Source organism: Scyliorhinus canicula, chromosome 2 (assembly GCF_902713615.1).
Source record: "Scyliorhinus canicula chromosome 2, sScyCan1.1, whole genome shotgun sequence".
Taxonomy (NCBI): domain Eukaryota; kingdom Metazoa; phylum Chordata; class Chondrichthyes; order Carcharhiniformes; family Scyliorhinidae; genus Scyliorhinus; species Scyliorhinus canicula.
Window position 1 is genome coordinate 258415971 of NC_052147.1, and position 21432 is coordinate 258437402.

A 21432-nucleotide genomic window follows, 5' to 3' on the forward strand; every position below is an offset into this window, starting at 1 on the left:
CAATCGTCAATCTATTGGGAGCACAAAACTCGTTCCAGACCTTGTCTGATTCTGGCTACTTAAAATGCACTGATCATTGCTGTGCATTTTTTCCCCTTTGTCAAATAAGGTATATGGTTTGTAGAAGATCCATTTAGAAACAAATGCACATATCATATTTTATAATATTTGTACTAATTTCTTGTTACGTATGCTTTATTGCATGCTAGTCATACTACGGGTCGAGACGTTTGAATTTATTTATGCCTCCAACACTTCGGAATTCCAAACTTGTGCCTCCTAATTAATGATTATTCTTGTTTAATGTGTGTGTTTTGTATGGCTGAGAGAAAGAAAGAGTGGATGTTTGTTTATCAAAAATTACAAAACCCATCTGGCAGCACTAATTGTTTTTAATAAGCTTAGTTCTGTTACTTTTGCCAAATAAAGATCCAGCATAGCATTGAAGTAGTTTTTCTGGTGCAGCTGCAAAACAATTGTTTTAATTGTAAAGAGTTTAAAATAATATACTTTCAACAGGCAATATCCTCTTGTGCTTCTATCTGAAGGAGGTTGTTTTCCAAAGTTTGCTTGTGTATTGTTCAGGATTTATTCTTTTTCCTTTTCCGCCAGTGGGTGGCACAGTGATTAACATTGCTGCCACACAGTGCCAGAGACGTTGGTTCAAGCCTGGCCTTGGGTGACTGTCTATGTGAAGTTTGCAAGTTCTCCCCATGTCTGCATGGGCTTCCTCCGGGTGCTCCGGTTTAGAACAAAGAACAATACAGCACAGGAACAGGCCCTTCGGCCCTTCAAGCCTGTGCCGACCATGGTACGTGCCTAAACAAAACCGTCTGCACTTACGGAGTCCGTATCCTTCCATCACCCACCCTGTTCATGTATGTTTCCAGATGCCCCTTAAATGCATCTGGACAATCTGCTCCCACCACCTCCACAGGTAGCCCGTTCCATATATTTACCACCCTCTGTGTAAAAAAAAAAACTTGCCTCGCACATCAGTTCCAAACTTTTCCCCATGCACTTTAAACCTATGTCCCCTAGTACCTGACTCTCAAACCCTAGGAAAGAGCATCTGACTATCAGCTCTGTCCATGCCCTTCATAATCTTGCAGACCTCTCTCGATCACATTCACATGCGTTGCCACTTTCCGTGATCGGTGGACATGCGAGCCCAGATCTCGCTGACTGTCAGTACTCGCAAGAGTTCTACCATTTATTGTGTAATTCCTACATGCATTGGACCTTCCAAAGTGCATAACCTCGCACTTGTCCGGATTAAACTCCAGCTGCCATTTCTCCACCCAAGACTCCAACCAGTTTATATCCTGCTGTATCCTCTGGCAAACCCCTCCACTATCTGCAAGGCCGCCAATTTCTATGTCGTCTGCGAACTTACTAATCAGACGGGCTACGTTTTCTTCCAAATCATTTATATACACCACGAACAACCAAGGCCCCAGAACTGATCCCTGTGGAGCGCTGCTCGTCTCAGCCTTCCATTCAGAAAATCACCCTTTTTATGTGCCGAAGCCAGTTCAGTATCCAACTTGCCAATTCTCATCACAGTCCAAGGATGTGCAGGTTTGGTGGACTGGCCATGCTACAATTTCTCCTTAGTGTGCAAAGACGTGCAAGTTAGATGGGGTTACGGGATGGGGTGGGGGAGTGGTCCTAGGTAGGATACTCTTTCAGGGGTTGGTGCAGACTTGATGGGGCGAATGGTTCCTTCTGTACTGCAGGGATTCTATGGTTAATATCATTTTAACTGTGACCATTATTTTAAAACATTGTGAAGGGCATTACAGCGGTGCAGTGGTTAGCACTGCTATATACAGCACTGATGGCCCGGTTTACTAGGGCTGGTTTAGCACAGGGCTAAATAGCTGGCTTTTAAAGCAGACCAAGGCAGGCCAGCAGCGTGGGTTCAATTCCAGTACCAGCCTCCCTGAACAGGTGCCGGACTGTGGTGACTCGGGGCTTTTCACGGTAACTTCATTTGAAGCCTACTTGTGACAATAAGCTAATTTAATTTAATTTAATTTAATTTCCATTTCGATCCCGTCCTGGGTCACTGTCTGCATGGAGTTTGCACATTCTCCCAGTGTCTGTGTGAGTGTCACCCTGACAACCCAAAGATGTGCAGGATAGGTGGATTGGCCATGCTAAATTGTCCCTATATTGGAAAAAAGTAATTGGGTACTCAAAATGTAATTGTTTTTTAAAGCATTATCAACAGATACATTAATTATCTTTTTAAATACTGGGAAGTATCTGGCAACTTTCCAGAGAACTGATGTCCGATTTCTAAAATCGTTACAATATTAGGTTTTTTCAGATTGTAATATTGGTTCCATTTCTGTGGCTTGTTATATGCAATGTAAATTGAAATATTTCCAGGTACAGGTCAATATTTATAGGTTCTTAAATATTCTGTGCAGTGACCACATGACCAAACTATAACCAGGTTTGCAAAGTAAGTGTTTTTCTACTACTTCAACTTGGGTCATCCAGTGGTCAATTTGTAGCTCAGTTTCAATAATTTGCGCACGTTGGCTAATATCTGTGACGTAACATATTTAACCGTATTTAAAATTGGAAGAAATCTATCACCATAAAACAGTAACTAGTGGAGAGTTTTTATACGAAGAAAGTTCAAGAGCAGGTCATTTTCTTTCTGAAAGCTATATGAGAGAGAATCCTAGTTCCAGTCAACATAATGAGAAGTGTAAGTGATGAGAATGGGGTCAATGAGAATCCAACAAAAAAATGCGTCTTTTTCAACAATTGAGTTGGTCCAGATTTATTTCATTACCAAATTTGAATTCCTCAGCTGTAATGGGATTTGAACTTGTGTCTTTAGATCAGTGTGGTATAGAAACTGCCTTTTGAAATAGACAGGCAAATGTGTTGGAGATGCATGTAACTTTGATGCCATTTTCTGTAGTTATGGGGGAATTAATGGTCAAAAACAGCTACAATGAGCATGGTATGCCTCAAAGGACTTGGTTCTTCTGGAAGCATGGGTTTTATAATTGTTAGGATATTCGTAGATCATAGAATTTACAGGCAGAAGGAGGCCATTTAGCCCCATCGAGTCGCACCGCCCTTTGAAAGAGCACCCAACTTAAGCCCACACCTCCACCCTATCTGCGTAATCCAGTAACCCCACCTAACCTTTTTGGATACCAAGGGTAATTTAGCATAGCCCAATCCACCTAATTTGCACATCTTTGGACTGTGGGAGGAAATCGGAGCACCTGGAGGAAACCCACGCAGACACTGAGAGAACGTGCAGACTCCGCACAGACAGTGACCCAATCAGCGAATCGAACCTGGGACCCGGAGCTGTGAAGCAACAGTGCTAATCACTATGCTACCGTGCTGCCCGACCAGACCCCAACGTTTGTTAGGATCCCAGACCAGATCCCAAACAGTTTCTTTTGAGCTTTGTAAAACTGTGAGGGAAGGATCCTTGACCCCAGACTGATGACTCTGACCAAATAGATATCTTTAATGTTAAAACAAACTTGAATTTAAATACAGAATTAACCTCTTTCACGTCAAAGAAATAGCTTTACAACGACCAGTCTCAAACTGTTCTTAAATGAAAGGGAATACTTGGTAACTTACTATTTACACCTGTCACTAATTCAATTAAGAAATCTAATACTGTTCAAATGCCACCTATAACTAAAGTTAATACAACAGACTTACTTGAGATGCTCTGTGTAGATACTTTTCGAGTCAACTTCTGTCTTGACAGACTCCAATCCGATGGAAAACTCATATTCAATTTAAAATAATCTAGTAGTTTGCAAAACTACGGACTAACCTGACTGCTCCCATTAATTACATCCCTTTAGGTTCCATGACCTGTGTCGCTAGGACTAAATATCACTCCCCCGTAAATTGTTTAGATTCCAGGGAATCTCCAGCAATCAAAACACAATTCCATTACCCTTCATCTGTAACCAAGTAAGATGGAATCCATATTGCCTGCACCTTTTACGACTCTTTAATTGCACTTTTGCAGATGCACCTTTTTTTCGGTACCTGAACCTACGATTGTTAAAAAAATTACAAAAACAAATATATACCTTAACCCAAAACATTGCTGCAGCAGATATAAAATATGTAACAACTTCTAAATTCATCACATAACTTGGGTTTGGATTTATTTTATTTGTACCAAGGTACAGTGAAAAATATTGTTCTGCGTACAGTCCAGACAGATTATTCCATACATGAAAAAAAATAGGACGTGCATAAATACACAATTTACATACATAAGCACAGGCAACGGGTGAGCGTATGGAGTGCAATCATACTTAATAGAGAAGATGTGTGGAGAGATTGGTTCAGTCCAGAAGAGTCATTCAACAGTCTGGTAACAGTGGGGCAGAAGCTGTTTTTAACCTGTTAGTGTGTGTTGTATCTCCTGCCCAATGGAAGAGGTCGGAAGAGAGAATAACCCAGGTGGGAGGGGTCTTTGATCAATGCTGCCTAATTTCCCACGGTAGCGGGAGGTGTAGACAGAGTCAATGGATGGGAGGCGGGTTTGTGTGATGGACTGAGCTGTGTTCACAACTCTCTGAAATTTCATACGGTCTTTGGCCAAGCAGTTGCCGTACCAGGCTGTGATGAAGGCGGATAGGATGCTTTCTCTGGTGCATCTGTTAAAAAAAAAAAAAAATTGCTTTGCTTGTGCAGGTCTGTCACCTTTCTGCATTTTCTTAGCGCTGTTATAACTGAGATTTATTTTTAATTTTATTCCTTACTCTGATTCTTAATTTCAATCTGACTTCAAACCCTCTGTACCCTCAAGTTAAATATTAGACTATGGTAATTTCACATCCTTAAGGGCTCTGATTAGAAATTGAATAGTTAATCGATTAGCTTGTTTTTGCAGGGACTAAATAAAATATTTTTTTGTTCGGGATGTAGCTTGGTATTGGATATGCATGTGCCTATTTTATTATCTTAAGCTAAAGTACTTCATATTGGGTAGCACGGTAGCACAAGTAGCTAGTTCACAGCACCAGGGTCCCAGGTTCGATTCCCCTCTGGGACAGTGTGCGGAGTCTGCACGTTCTCCCCGTGTCTGCGTGGATTTCCTCCAGGTGCTCCGGTTTCCTCCCACAGTCCAAAGACGTGCAGGTTAGGTGGATTGGCCATGCTAAATTGCCCTTAGTGCCCAAAAATAAGAGGTTATTAGGTTACGGGGATAGGGTGGAAGTGAGGGCTTAAGTGGGACAGTGCAGACTCGATTGGCCGAATGGCTCCTTCTGCACTGTATGTTCTATGTTAATATTATTCTCCTACTTTGTGAAATGCACAGCCGAGATCTCCCTGACATTCCTAGCTCTTTTCCTGTAATTGCAGACATAACTCTGAACTCTTCTCTCTTGAAATGTCTTTGACCTTTCTTCCAACTCCTTTACCCAACTCTACTCATTTTCATTTTTGCTTAACAACCACTGGTTTGTCCATTTTTTTTACTATTTTCTTGCTGCAGTGAAGAGCACAGCAGCAATGCAATGTATTCATTTTCTATAACATCTGTAAAACCTCCCCCAGATATTTACAGAAATCTAACAAGTGAAGCATAGTATTGGTATCGTACAATTTATGTTCATGTAACTTAACACTTTTTTTTTAAAAAAAGAACTTCCACGCTGTCAAAGTGGAAATGCGTAGTCTGTTCTTCAGATGAAAAGAAATTCTGTATTCTTCAGAATGAAATAACGATAAACAAACTAATGGGGAGAAGAGAATAGCTCACAGGATCCGCAAGTTGAATCTCACAACTGAATAAGCTGAGTTGATTTGTTTTGTCTGCTTCCTATCGCCTTCTCAAAAATTCTAACCTTTGCCAGAAATAACAAAAAGAAACCTGTGATTGTATATGTTTATTTTATCAAATTGAAGCAATGATTTGGACCGGTATTGTTTCAAGTTAGTAGCTGCTATTAAGCTTGTCCATCTTTTTGGCATTTGATGATATGAGGATTGAGTGCAATACATGGGGAAAGATATGTTCTTAAATTGAATATTTGTGTTATACGAAGTACACCTAACAAAATCAAACTGAGTCTTCCCATCAGAAATACTCTTGTCTTAAAAATAATTTTAACGTAAATGTTGCACTGCTTTCTGTTGATTTATTTTGCAAACTAATGCCAGTGACGTCACTGAAGACTCTTGCTCAGAAAATGTAAGTGAACTAAATGTTTGTGAATAGTTAATGTGGTAACTACTTGGTTAACAACCAGATCTGGTAATGTTCATTCACCATATGGGGCTGGTTTAGCTCAGTGGGCTAGACAGCTGGTTTCTGATGCAGAACAAGGCCAGCAGCACTGGTTCAATTCCCGTACCAGCTTACCCGAACAGACACCGGAATGTGGCAACTAGGGGCTTTTCACAGTATCTTCATACTTGTGACAATAAAAGATTATTATCATTATTATATAACACCAGATTAAAACTTCAGCAAGGCACCATGGAAAATACCATTAACTAGTTCGCAAAATAATAAAAAATCGCAAAATAGAAGTGAGATGTCTACATGATAAAATGTTTATATGTTAGACAGAGATGCAGCATGTATATTTAAAGTTTCCAATAAAGACAGATAATCAATTTTTGAACTCGGGTTTACATTTTTATCAGATGTTGTAAAATCAGTGATCAATAATTGCAACATGGACTGCAACAGTTCAAGAGGCCAGCTCATCACCTCCTCGAGCAATTAAGGATGGACAATGAATGCTATCCTAGCCAACAAAGCCCACATCCGTTGAATGAATAAAAGAAAATCACATTTGTAGCCACATTTTTTTTGTATGTTCGTGGAATGGGTGTGTCACTGGCTGGGCCAGCATTTATTGCCCATATTGGGGGCAATTTTTAAAAATAGATTTAGAGTACTCAATTTATTTTTTCCAATTAACGGACAATTTAGCGTGGCCAATCCACCTACCCTGCACATCTTCGGGTTGTGGAGGCGAAATTCAAGCAAACACGGGAGAATGTGCAAACTCCACACTGACCGTGACCTGAGCCGGGATCGAACCTGGGACTTTGTCATTGTGAGGCAGCAGTGCTAACCAATGCGCCACTGTGCTGTCCTCATATTGAGGGCAATTAAGAGTCAACCACATTGCTGTGGATCTGGAGTGAAATGTAGGCCACACCAGTTAAGGACGGCAGATTTCCTTTCCCTAAAGGACATTAGTGAACCAGATGGGTTTTTATGCCAATCAACAATGGTTTCATGCTCATCATTAGATTTTTTTTATTGCAGATTTTTAAAAATTTTATTCAAATTTCACCACCTGCCATGATGGGATTTGAACCGGGCCCCCCAGAGCATGACCCTAGGTCTCTGGATTTCTAGTCCAGCGACAATACCAAAATGCCACTAGCTCCCCAGCTTATCCCCCTTTGTACCATTACCATCAATCCAAGAGATTCTAGTTAAGAGGAGACGAGGAGAGCACGCCAACAGCAGCACCAGCCATACGTTAAAAACAAGCTTGCAATGTGGTGAAGTTACAGCACAGACTAAATGCCATGCTATCGCACAACCAATGGATCAGATTAAAACTCTGCAGTTTTGCTAAATCCAGTCATGAATGGCAGTGGATACTTAAACAACTAACTGGAAGAAGGTCCTCCACAAAGATCTCCATCCTCAATGATAAGATAAGCCAGCAAAAGACAAAGCTGAAGCAATTGAAACCAGTTTCAGCAGTGGTGCGAATGGAGGATCCATCTCTGCCTCCTGATAAGGTCCTAGGCACAGCAGCGGCCCTAGGGTTGCTGGCGCCCCGGGCAAGCTGAACTTCGGCGCCCTTACAAGTGCCAATTTTAAAGGCCTCCAGCACTGCGCTCCATCACCTTTCCCTGCTACGGATAGCCTTTTCCTGCTCCCCTCGGCGGCCCTCCTCCTGCCGAGGACCCTCCGTGCAGCCACTGCCTCACACAGACACTGAGCAGCCGCCAGCGGCTGAACCAGACCTGCAGGCGGCCGAGGCCAATCAACATGGCGGCCGCACAGGGGGCGGGGCCGGGGCTGAAGGAGCACCCCACGTGACTCCGGGCTGCTCGTGGGCAGCTACTGAGCATGCGTAGCTGCCATCAAGCGGAGGCAACATGTTGCAAATGCGCAGATCGTCCTTAGAATCTTACAACCTCAGAACTGATGGCGCCCCCTAGCACATGGCGCCCCGGGCGACTGCCCGAGTTGCCGGTACCTTGAGCCGGCCCTGCCTAGGCACCACAGACAGCAGTCTTCAGCTAATTCAAATGACATCAAGAAATGACTGAAGGCACTGGATACAGCTCAGGCTGTGGGCCCTAACAACAGCCTGGCCATAACACTTGTGCCTCCAGCCAAATTGATCCAGTAGAGCCAGAATACTGGCATTTACTGAACAATGTGGAAAATTGCCTAAGTATGTTTTATCCACAAAAAGCAAGATAATCCAACCCAGCTAATTACCACCCCAGCAGTATACTCTCGATCGTCAGCAAAGTGATGGAAGGTTTTGTCAGCAGTGCTGCAAAGCTCAGCAATAACCTGTCCACAATGTTCAGTTTGAGTTCCAACAGGGCTACTCTACTCCTGACCTTATTACAGCCTTGGTCCAAACATAGAAAAAAAAGAGCTGAACTCATGAGGGGAGAATGACTGCCCTTTACACCAAGGCAGTATTTGACACAGTCCTAGCAAAAATTGAAGTTGATGGGAATTGAGGGAAAACTCTCCTCTAGTTGGGATTACGCATAGCACAGAGGAAGATGGTTGTTGGGAGGATAACCATTTCAACCTCAGAACATTGCTGCAGGAGCTTCTCAAGGTAGGGTCCTCGGCCCAACCATCTTCAGCTCTTTCATCAATGACTGCCCCTTAAGAAACTCAGTACTATCCAAAACAAAGCAGCCTACTTGATTGGCGTCCCATCTACCATCTTCAACGTTCGCTTCCTCCACCGCCAATGCACAGTATAGCAGTGAATGCCATCCACAAGATGCATTGCAGCAATTCGCTCCTTCGACAGCACCTTCCAACACCATGACCTCTACCAACTAGAAGGACCAGGGCAGCAGATGCATGGGAACATCACCAAAATTCCTTTCGAAACGTCTCACCATCCTTACTTGGAACTATAATGTCGTTCCTCCACTGTTACAGGGTCAAAATCCTGGAACACAAACTAACAGCACTGTGAGTATATCTACACCAGATGGGCTGCAGTGGCTAAAAAAGAAGGCTCCCCTCCACCTTCTCTCGGGCCGTTAGGGCTGGCCAACATGTTGGTCTTGGTAGCTGGTCTCTTACATCCCATAAAAATGAAAAAAAGTTAAGACAATCACATTTTCAGCACGTTTTGAAATAATTTGTTTTGCAATATATTTAGATTCCAGATAGTATAATTGAGCTCAAATACTATTTTAGAAGAAACATGTCCTGCCGCTTCATATTTATTGTGGCGTATCACAAGTACAATATTTATTTTCGAATTGTAGGACTTTGCAGTTGGCATCTTTTGGTATGCTATCCAAAAGAAATTGCTTTGGAAGAAATGTTCGATGGAACTTATTTATTTCAATTTTTTTTTGTTTGCTTTGCTGATAACTGTATTAATTAAACCAAACTTTGCGAAAGTTCCTTTTCTCTCTCTTGGGATTTCAATGACAAAGGGATGCACATTTAGTGGTTCTAATTTTAAAACCTAGCTGACAGGTGTGCCTTGTTAACATGGCTTCCTTCTAATTATTCATTGACAATCTCTATTGTTTCTTTTTTTTAAATAAATTTAGAATACCCAATTATTTTGTTTTCCAATTAAGGGGCAATTTAGTGTGGCCAGTCCACCTAACCTACACATTTATGGGTTGTGGGGGTGCAACCCACACAGACACGGGGAGAATGTGCAAACTCCACACGGACAGTGACCCATGGACGGGTTTCGAACGTGGGTCCTCGGTGCCCTAGGCTGCAGTGCTAACCACTGTGTCACGTGCAGCCCACAAATCTCTATTATTTCTTAGCATGCAACTTCTCTGTCTCACCTGTGTTTGTATTTGCTTTCTTTCATACGTAAATGTTTCCTTTGATGTGCAGTCTTCTGTTATTTATGGAAGCCAACATGGCAGTCAGTTTTGGTTGAGGGAGGAGAGTTGGTCAATACATGTCAATGTGAACAGTGCGAAGCAGCCGTTTGTATCAGCCTGAATGGGTAAACATGAGATTTAACATTTCTAAAAGATTTAACATTTCGACATATCTCTCTGCCTTACATTTAAGTATCAACCTCATGCCCAGAGCAAGAGATGGAACCCAGAGCTTTCTGTGTTACCATTATATTTGAAGGCGAAGACCCTTAATATGCTGTGGGGGTTTTATTTTGGTTAATTAGCTGAATAAGTATGTATTTTCACAACTGCAACTATTTACATTTAGTTTTTTAAACTGAATTGCCTTAAAATAATTCTGTGTCACAGTCTTAACTTAGATCTTTGAAGATATTGCATTTATTGTATTGCATTGAAAGAGTGTTTTGATCCATCAGTGAAATGAGCTGAATGAATAAAGCATTATAGGAATATTAACATGACTAAATCACAAACAAAACTCAAGTGAGAATGAAGAAATTCTTTAAATAAGAATAATCAGAACATTTAATGCCATGCAGTGTCTGTGCTAGCTTCTGATGCTGTTTTATATGGAATAATGGGGCTTAAAGATGGAGAAATTTAAATACTGATTTAAGTTAGTTATTGTTGACACCAGTATATTTTTAATGAAAATATCTCCCTCCTTTTGAAGTCTATTTAAAGCAAGAAGAAAAGCTGGTTTTATCTTAATTCAGATTTTTTCTAAACGGTTAAGTTTGTGTCTTAAATAATGCATTGGGTCGACAGTGTTTCATTAGAATTCATGGCTTGACATCAGTTTATAATACAGTAAATGCAAGTATTTTATAGAACATCTCTACTGCCATTTTCTTGATAAGCTAATTGTTAATTTTTCATGGAATATTAATATGAACTAAACTCTTGTATATTTACAGGATTTTCTACGAAGGCTGAATCATTCAAAACTATGGAAGTGGTGAGAAGCAAAATCAAGAGGCTGTTTTGTTGAGCGTGAGACCATCTGTATTTTGGATGTGCATGGAAAATATACGTCCAAGGATGTGGTCTGCTATGGGTTCAATTATGGGAAGATTGCCCTGACCTGAAAAGTCAAAACTAGTCTGCAGGAATCAGTAAGGCTGAAAAAACTGCTGTATGTCAAAACATACATTATCCTCCTTAAAACCTCGAACTGAATAAAGGTTTTTGTGAATCATGTGCATCCTGATTAGAAGGCAGCTGGTTCTCTCCATGTAGCACTATTCTACAGCTCCAAACACTCTGAGTCATCCCACAACACTAAATGAATGTGGCTTATTATGAGGCAGTGACTTTGTATAAAATGGTAGCGTTTGAAGAGATGATTCCTCATTGAGCTGGAACTCTGCCTGAATATTTTGTACAGTGGACAAGCACTGTACCATCTGGTCACGTTTCAGAGGCCATGATGACATGAAATCCGAAGATATCATCTGACTTCTGATATCTTTAAGTGTCACAAGCAGAAACGTTAAAATGAATGGAGCAAGTGAGAATGATGGTGAAAAAGATGGTGGTGGACCAGCAATCCAAGTTCCTATAGGATGGCAGCGGCAAGTTGACCAGAATGGAGTACTGTACATGAGGTATGTGTTCTGTATTTTTCTTTTAAATGGTCAACTTGGAAAATGGAGCGAGGGATCCATGAAGTGAGATAGAGTAAAGTGTAGTGGTGATGGTACATTTAAACTGTGATCAGATAACTATAGAATATTTTAATGTAAACAATGTTCTTACTCGTGATTTTGTTTTCAGTACCTTGCTCAGTTGGAACTCGACCCCAACTCAGTTATGTTATTACTTACCTTGCTGCTTTTTACTTGGTCTTTGTGATCTGTCTGCTCAGTCCAGTTTGGGGTAAAGCAGTTTGTTCCGTTTGAGTAGGACTGGCTTTTTCGAGTAGTCAACCTTTTCAAAAATATATCTGCCATTTTTTTCTCAAAGCACTTTTTGAATGCTTGGTGGTCAGTGAATCATGGGATTTAATAGTTACACAATTCAGGAAAATACAGGTTTAATCTGTAATTTATACGTATCCAGTCTTAGCGAGGGAGTATTGGGATGATGTCGAACACAGTGGGCTTATTCTTGAATAGGAAGGAGAAAACGTGAAGGCGTGTGTCCTCCTGGTTACTCTTAACTACTCTTTTAGAATCGTGCATGTGGGTGCCAGTTGATATTTGGATTGGGATTTGCTATGATTTTACGTTATAATGTACCCAAGATCAGGTACAGATTCTTATGAAGGGTAGATTGCAACTGATGTACATGAATGTGTGCTACTTCTGGAAACTGTGCTACAGCACTTGCATAGAGAATATTTCAAAAGAGGAATATGTGAAGAAGCAAGGGTAAGTAAATTTCTGTTTTGTTGAATATTTAACTAACAACTGTATGTGATGTGTGTAATTTTCAAAGATTGCTTAAGAATGGTATCTAAAGACACCTCTGCATCACTCGGGTAGTAGCCAGGAACTTTTGAGGACTGCTCTCTGATTTTTACTGCTCGTTGTAAACATACAGTTCCTATTTAAATTTGAAGGAAAGTAATCATTTAAAAAAAAATTTAGAGTACCCAATTCATTTTGTCCAATTAAGGGGCAATTTAGCATTACCAATCCACCTGCATAAACATCTGCATGATAATCCTGCCACCTGTTTAACCTCAACCCTGCTATCTTCAAGGCTGAGATAGACAGATTTTTAACCAATAAGGGAATCAAGTGTTATGAGGATAAGGCAGGAAAGTGAAGTTGAGGATTATATCAGATCAGTCATGATCTCATTGACTGGCAGTGCAGACATGGTGGGCCAAATGGCCTACGTCTGCTCCTATGCCTTATAGTTCCCCATCCTTTCTAAATTACTGTGTTGGTAGGATGGGACCCCTTATAGATTTTAAGAAACTTTCACATGACTGGGGGCAACTGATTGCAAGCACTGAGTTCTCCCAATTCAACAAAATGTTATACTATAATAGGAAGTTGGATTTATCTAACGTCTTTAGCGTAGAAAATGACCCATGGTATTTTGCAAGGACAAGACAGCACATGGGGGAGGGGAGGGAGAGGTCCTCAGGTGATCATGTACTAATTTGAAACTTGAACTTAAAAAGTTCTAGGCGAATACAGTGATCCAGAGATAGGCATGCACTATCCCCCGATAACTTTTATTTGCAATAACATTGGCTCTAGAAATGAACTCATCAAGCTGATTTTTGAATTTTTGCACTGCATCTGCACTTCACACACAAGTGAAAATGAAAATTGCTTATTGTCACGAGTAGGCTTCAAATGAAGTTACTGTGAAAAGCCCCTAGTCGCCACATTCCGGCGCCTGTTCGGGGAGGCTGTTACGGGAATCGAACCGTGCTGCTGGCTTGCCTTGGTCTGCTTTCAAAGCCAGCGATTAGCCCTGTGAGCTAAACAGCCCCTTTTAGACTCGTGCATGTGGGTGTTCCTAGTTAGTGATTTGTTCCTAGTTTCAGTAACCCCTTATGTCGGAAAAAACATATTTGCTGACATCTGTACTAGTTCTTACAAGCTTATGTACCTGATGACTTTTGCTCCCTAACCTAGCTTGTTTAAATAGTTGTTCACATAGACACAGTGTAGTCACTTCATCATTTTAAACGTGTAGCAGTGATCTTTCTGAGGGCAGGTCTTCTGCTACTTTCTCCAGACCTCGCAGTTAGCGCTTTCCTCTTCAGTTGTTCAAAGGAGCCTCCCATTTTCAATTTAAGTTGTTTAACATCATTCTGTTTCCTCCTCATGGTCAACAACCCTCTTATCTTCCTTCACACACCTCCTTCGGCAGGTTCCCATGCCTTAAGATGTGGCCAATCCAACCTTGGTGCCTTTTCTTGATGTTCACTAACAATCTTTCCTCCTCCAACTTCCTGATAACTTGTCCATTGTCCTTATTTTCTCTCCAACTGACCTTTTCTACAAATCTACAAATTAGGATTAGGCCACTCAACCCGTCAAGCCTACTCCACCATTCAATACGATGATGGCTGTTCTGATTGTAATCTCAACCCCACATGCCTGCCTCCCCCAAAACCTATCAACCCCCTGTTAATCGAGAATCTGTCTAGCTTGCCTTAAAATTATTCAAAGATTCTGCTTCCAGTGCCTTTTGAGACAACCCTCTCAGAGAAAACATTTCTCATCTTCATCTTAAAGGAGCGACCTCTTATTTATTTTTTTAAATTTAGAGTACTCAATTTATTTTTTCCAATTAAGGGGCAATTTAGCGTTGCCAATCCATCTACCCTGCACATTTTTAGGTTGTGGAGGTGAAACCCACACAAACAAGGGGAGAATGTGCAAACTCCACATGGACAGTAATCCAGAGCTGGGATCGAACCAGGCACTTCGGTGCAGTGAGGCAGCAGTGCTAACCACTGTGCCACCGTACTGCCTGACCCCTTATTTTTAAACAGTGACCCCTAGTTTAGATTCTCTGACAAGAGGAAACATCTTCTCCACATTCACCCTGTCGATACCCCCCAGGGCCTTAAAGGTTTCGATCAAATCACCCCGTACTCTTGTAAACTCTCGTAGCTGCAAACCTAACGTCTCCAACCTTTCCTCATAAGACTACCAACCCATTCCTGGTATTAGTTTAGTAAACCTTCTCTGAACTGTTTCCTTAAGATGAGGAGACCAACACAATGAAAAATACTTCAGATGTGGTCTCACCAATGGCTTGTACTACGGAAGCATAATCTTACTTTTGTAATAAATTCCCCTCTCAATAAATTCTATTAGCTTTCCTAATTACATGTTGTACCTTTAGGCTAGCCTTTTGTAATTTATGCACTAAGACACCCAGATCCCTCTGCTTGTCAGAACTCTGCAATCTCTAACATTTAGATAATGAGCTTTTTTCTTTCACCTGCCAAAATGGACAATTTCACATTTTCCTACATTATACTCCATTTGCCAGAGTTTTAAAAGAACTCTCATAACTTGTTATGTCCCTTAGTAAGCCTCCTTGTGTCCTCTTCACAATTTACTGTCCTGGCATACCTTTGAGTGGTCAGCAATTAGACAAGAGTCCCGGTTCAATTCCTGACTTGGGTCACTGTCTGTTCTCCCCATGTCTGCGCGGGTTTCCTCCGTGTGCTCCGGTTTCCTTCCACAAGTCCTGAAAGACGTGCATCAGGTAATTTGGACATTTTGAATTCTCACTGTGTACGCGAACAGGCGCTGGAATGTGGCGACTAGGTGATTTTCACAGTAACTTCATTGCAGTGTTAATGTAAGCCTACTTGTGACAATAAAGATTATTATTATTGTTCATCCTACAGAAGCACATTTCACAATTTTATTGCCTTTTGATGTCCCATTTTCTCAAGGTTCAGGTTGCAGCCCCTCATGACATTTTAAGCACTTCGATTAAATCTCCCTTTCACTTGTCAGAATGCAAAGATTAGATTTTGATTTATTGTCACGTGTACCGTTACAGTGAAAGTTATTCTGCGTATAGCCCAGGCAGATAGCTCCATACATGAAATCATAGAACATAGGATAAATACATAAGGATGCATAATGAAAATACATAAACATAGACATTGGGTGAAGTATATGGTATATAGTCCTATAACTGTAGAGAAGATGCATAGAAAGATCAGTTCAGTCCTTAAGACCATAGAGGGTCATTCAGGAGTCTGGTAACAGCGGAGAAGAAGTTGTTTTGGAATCTTGGTGCATGTTCTCAAATTTTTGTATCTTCTGCCTGATGGAAGAGGTCGGAAGAGAGACTAACCCGAGTGAGAGGAGGTCTTTGATTATGCTGCCCGCTTTCCCAAGGCACTCAGAGATGTAGACAGAGTCAATGGATGGGAGGTGGGCTCGTGTGATGGACTGGGCGGTGTTCACGACTCTCTGAAGTTTCTTGCGGTCTTGGCTTGAGCAGTTGCCGTACCAGGCTGTGATGCAGCCAGATAGGGTGCTTTCTATGGTACATCTGTAAAAACTGTTGAGAGTCATTGTGGAGATGCAGTATTTTCTTAATTTCCTGAGTTAATATAGGCGCTGTTGTGCTTTCGTAGCGTCGATGTGGGTAGACCAATACAGATTGTTGGTGATGTTTACACTTAGGAATTTGAAGCTATCAGGCGGCCGGTGGCGCTGTGGTTGCACTGCTGCCTCATGGCACCGAGGACCCGGGTTCGATCCCGGTTCCGGGTCACTGTCCATGTGGAGTTTGCACATTCTCCTCATGTCTGCATATGTCTCACCCCACAACCCAAAGATGTACAGGTTGGGTGGATTGGTCATGCTAAATTGCCCCTCAATAAGGTTAATTGGGGGGGGGCTGTTGGGTTACTGGTATAGGGTGGATACGTTGACTTGAGTAGGGTGATCATTGCTCGGCACAACATCGAGGGCCGAAGGGCCTGTTCTGTGCTGTACTGTTCTATGTTCTATATGAGGCGCCCAGAATCATAACCGGGTGAAGCGCCATTTTTGAAAAGTAGAGAAAAAGAGGGCTAAAAGCAGGATGCCGCCGGGGGAAGCGCTGAGGTATATGCCGCACGCTAATTGGTTACAACCGGGACTATTAATTAATATACTATGCGGCCCTTTAAAATTGTGAATTTCTGTATGTGGCCCTTGCACGGAAAAGTTTGCCCACCCCTGACCTAATCTAATCTTTGGTGAGGATGCACTTGATTGTGGTATGCTTAACCTTAACATAGCTGGGGAGCTCTGGGTGAGTAAGAATTTGAGTTGGTAAGAATAGCAAGTGTTAAAATCCAGTTCAGGCCCAGTAACATTTTGATTAAAGTAGATAAAGTTTGAAATCTCCATTGTCCACTGTGAGAAGAAAGCCCCAAGTTTTACTGTTTTAAACAAATGAAATAAACTTTACAAAGTCAGAAAATGAAACCAGCTACAATACCTATCTTCTACTCTAACATTCAGAATTAACATGAAATAAAGGTGAATTAATAGGCAAACTGTGGTCAAACACACTGCACATTAAATGGCATATGCGACCAAGACACTAATTTCTAAGCAACCAACTCAAATGTTAGTGACCCATGAGTCAAACAATCTTGTTAAAACTTTGTCTCCCTCACGAGGGATTTCAACTCTTCACTTTAGAAGACCAGGCAGCACGGCGGCACAGTGGTTAGCATTGCTGCCTATGGCGCTGAGGACCCGGGTTCGAATCCCGGCCCTGGGTCACTGTCATTATGGCGTTTGCACATTCTCCCCGTGTCTGCGTGGGTTTCACCCCCACAACCCAAAGATGTGCAGGATAGGTAGATTGGCCATTCTAAATTGCCCCTTAATTGGAAAAGAAAATAATTGGGTACTCTAAATTTAATTTTTTTTTAAACTTTAGAAGACCAAGCTTCTTAATTCCCTCAAAAGCTGTTCCGACGTAAACTGCTTCAATGACTGCTCCCCTCCTGATGGTTCAAACTCTCCTCTTGAGACTGCATTGCACAGATTTACCAAGTTGTGTTCCTGCCTCTAATTCCCAGCACAATTCTAACTGTTTTGCAGACCACTAGATACACGAAAGTGGCACTGCCCCTGCGTTTCTCCGAACTCCAGGCTCCAGTTGCACCAGGCTATGTATGATTATCGGGCTCCTCTGAACCCTAATTGCTTGGCACAAAACCAGTCACCTGCCACCTTCTCAGTTCCCTGGGTCTTCTCTGAGCCATAACTACCTGGTCCCTGCTTCCAGGGCTCCTCTGTGAGCCATCAACCGCACTAGGTCCAAACTGCGACCAAGTCCCTCTTGGAACAAAAGCAAACAAATTGAAACCAGAGGACTTTCTTAAGCTCCACTCATCAGATAGCCTTTCAAGGTTCACTGAATGCTTTTAAACTAATTTAGCTCTAATTTCCAAAACAATCATCTATTTGGACTGCACTTTTGATAGCAATTGTAGACATTGTAGGTTCACCTGCTGTTTTGTGGGTGCATCTCTTCTATTCTAACTCTATTAAGCAAACATGGTGAACATTCTGCATTGATATTTCTTTGATGTTCTGACCATCTGTAAAGCCCAGCATTACCTCTAAAACATGAACGATGAATGATACATTTATCGCACACTGGTTGGTCAGGATGAGTCAGAAAGTCACTGTGGTATGGGCTGATATGGCTCTGGGCTCACTCAGTTTGATTAACAAGAGGCCAGAAGACGTATTACCAAGTCCCATAAACTTTTCCATATGAGCAGTTCCATGGGTAAATGCACCATGTGACTCATCTGCATTTTTCCTGGTTCAAAATTCATTTTCATTTATTAATTTATAAAAAGGTAACCTTTTTATAGTAAAGTCACAAAACAATACAAAGTTGTTGCAGTCCTCATTATCTTGGAGGTGCTGGTTATACAAGGAACAGATTTATTCCAAATTTATTGCTGTTGTGTTTGGTGTTTGACGTCCAGCAAGGAATCTACCAAATGACTTGTCCAAACCAGGATCTTTATTAAATCACACATGGTAAGGTAGCGATCTGTTACAGAGCAAGTTATCACTTTGTGCTCTCCTGGAACTCCCCCCTCGGCACAACTGTCCTCATGTACGTCTTATAACCACCCCTCCACCACCGTATGTGCCTGCACTTGGATCTGAGTGCCATGTCACATGACCCGTGTCTCGAGACCCCATGGTGGATCTGTACTGCCACCTGCTGTTTGGAGGTCGCACCACCAGCCATCTACAATATTGCTTACAGACACCACCACAATTGCAAGTTCAAACTTCAATTTCCTGGACTGTACTGTGTTAATGGATTAGGACAGGAGCAGAACTCCTGTAAGAAATGTATGTGTAGATGTTGAATGGCAAGAGTATACTTCTGATGTTCCTCACAGTCAAACAGTTTGCTGCCATTGATGGCTTGGTTCACAAGTAAAATTTGTGAAATGAGTGAGACATTACAACATGCTGGAAGAGTTTATTTGGCAGGGTGTTATTAGCTACAGGGATCTCTCAAGGCCAATAATTTCTATATTGTTATAATAATTAAATTATTCAAAGATTTTCAGTCTGATCTCCAACCAACTAATTTGGGATCAAGTTTGTTTTTTTACCAAATGAATTTGGTGGCTGAAAACTAGCTTTTAAGACCAATGCAAGTTTCCCAAGCCTAGTTTCCCAATACTGACCATTGAAAAATACATGTACGACGTCAGTAACTACACACTTCCAACAGTTGATTCTGATGTGCATTTTTGATGTCTGTGCATCTGACTGAAAAACTGTTCAAAAAGATTCCATTATATCACCCAGTACAGACTTTGTTGCACAGCTCCCAAAAATGATGTTTGGGAGTGTGCTGAATTTGAAGTCGGTTGGTTCTGCCTTTTGCTTGGGGATCTTTTCACTGCTCCATCGCAATAGTTAAAATGTTTGCACTTGTTTTGATTATTCAAAGTGACGGGATTTTGAGAGTTAGAAGTTAAACTGAATCACTGGTGGAACTGTGCAGAAGGAGGCTATTCGGCCCATCGAGTGTGCACCAACCCTCTGAAAGAGCACCCTGCCTCGGCCCATTCTCCCACCCAATACAAGTAACCCCCTAATCCCAGCTAACCTGCACATCTTTGGACTGTGGGAGGAAACCGAAGTACCTGGAGGAAACCTACGCTGACGCGAGGAGGAAGTGCAAATTCCACGCAGCCACACTAGGCCAAATGTGAACCCAGGTCCCTGGCGCTGTGAGCCAGCAGTGCTAACCACTGTGCCACCCCTGTTATCCTCTAATGCTCCCCAAATGATAGGGGATTGGGGCAAACAGTAAGTATCGGCCTATGTTTGTACTTTAATCTGATCAGGATCTCACCAATGCACCAGCTCTATAAATTTAGCTTTAGAACCCAAATGCTAAAGGTAAAAAAATTGAGGTGCACAATTTGTTTTCTCCCGTTGCCTAAACTTTATTTAAATATTCTCCAAACTGCTTATTCTCGCTTTTATAAACATACATCATTTTGCACATGTCTCTAGGTTTTGTCCAGGTGGTCAGGCTTCCTCCCACAGTTCTAAATTGCCCCTTCATGTCCAAAGGTTAGGTGGGGTTAAGAGGATAGGGCAGGGAATTGGGCCTAGGTAGGGTGCTCTTTCGGAGGGTCGGTGCAGGCTCGATGGGCCAAATGGCCTCCTTCTACACTGCAGGATTCATAATGTGTTGGCATTTTATATGTTTGTGCCAAAATGAGACACCAAAATTAGGTTTGCCTGTAATTTGAAAATCCAGCTCTTGCTTTTCTGGACCCCACCACAGATTTGTCACCAATTCCAGTGTAGCAAGATTGTTTACCTTCTCCCTTTGAAGCAACTATCATCATTTTGAGGAAGAGGATGAGATTGTTCGAGCATCAAAACACACAAAATAAGAATAAGAGTACGCCATTATGCCCCTTGAGCTCAGCCCATTATTCAATAGGATAACGGCTGATCTGATTGTCACCGTACCTCTACTTTGTTGCTGCCCCACATGCCTCTTGATTCCTTTGCAGCTAAATAAAATGTTGAACTTGGTCTTTAATATATTCAATGACAAATGGGCAGCACGGTAGCATGGTGGTTAGCACAAATGCTTCACAGCTCCAGGGTCCCAGGTTCGATTCCCGGCTGGGTCACTGTCTGTGCGGAGTCTGCACATCCTCCCCGTGTGTGCGTGGGTTTCCTCCGGGTGCTCCGGTTTCCTCCCACAGTCCAAAGATGTGCGAGTTAGGTGGATTGGCCATGCTAAATTGCCCGTAGTGTCCTAAAAAGTAAGGTTAAGGGGGGGGTTGTTGGGTTACGGGTATAGGGTGGACACGTGGGTTTGAGTAGGGTGATCATTGCTCGGCACAACATCGAGGGCCGAAGGGCCTGTTCTGTGCTGTACTGTTCTATGTTCTAAATGTGCATTGCTGTTTAGGGTAGAGAATCCTAAAGATTAAAGACCTTCTGAGAGAATTAAGTTCCTTCTCGTCTCCATCTTAAATCAGAGACATCTCAATTTAAAACAATTTAAAACTAGTTAGAGATTCTTCCACAAGGGGAAACATTATTTCAGCATCTACCCTGTCAAGCCCCCTGAACATTTTATACGTTTCAATAAAATCAACTCCAATCTTCTGAACCCCAATGGGTGCCAGGCCCAACTACCCCAACCTCTCCACATAAGACAACCCTTTCATCCCAGGAATCAATCTAGTCAGCCTTCTCAGCACTGCCTCTAATGCAAATATACCCCCCTCTTTAAGTAAGGTGT

The 21432-nt window shown here is 41.9% G+C and overlaps 1 protein-coding gene across 4 annotated transcripts in view; it reads left to right on the plus strand.

Moving 5' to 3' along the window:
• mbd6 (methyl-CpG binding domain protein 6) overlaps positions 1–21432 on the plus strand; it is a 371598-nt gene that overhangs the window by 146271 nt on the left and 203895 nt on the right. For all 4 annotated transcript variants that reach the window (XM_038789976.1, XM_038789979.1, XM_038789978.1 and 1 more), the window contains exon 2: positions 11082–11771. In XM_038789976.1, coding sequence (XP_038645904.1) covers positions 11662–11771 — 110 coding nt within the window. In that variant the 5' untranslated portion in view covers positions 11082–11661. The remainder of the gene's footprint in view (positions 1–11081; positions 11772–21432) is intronic.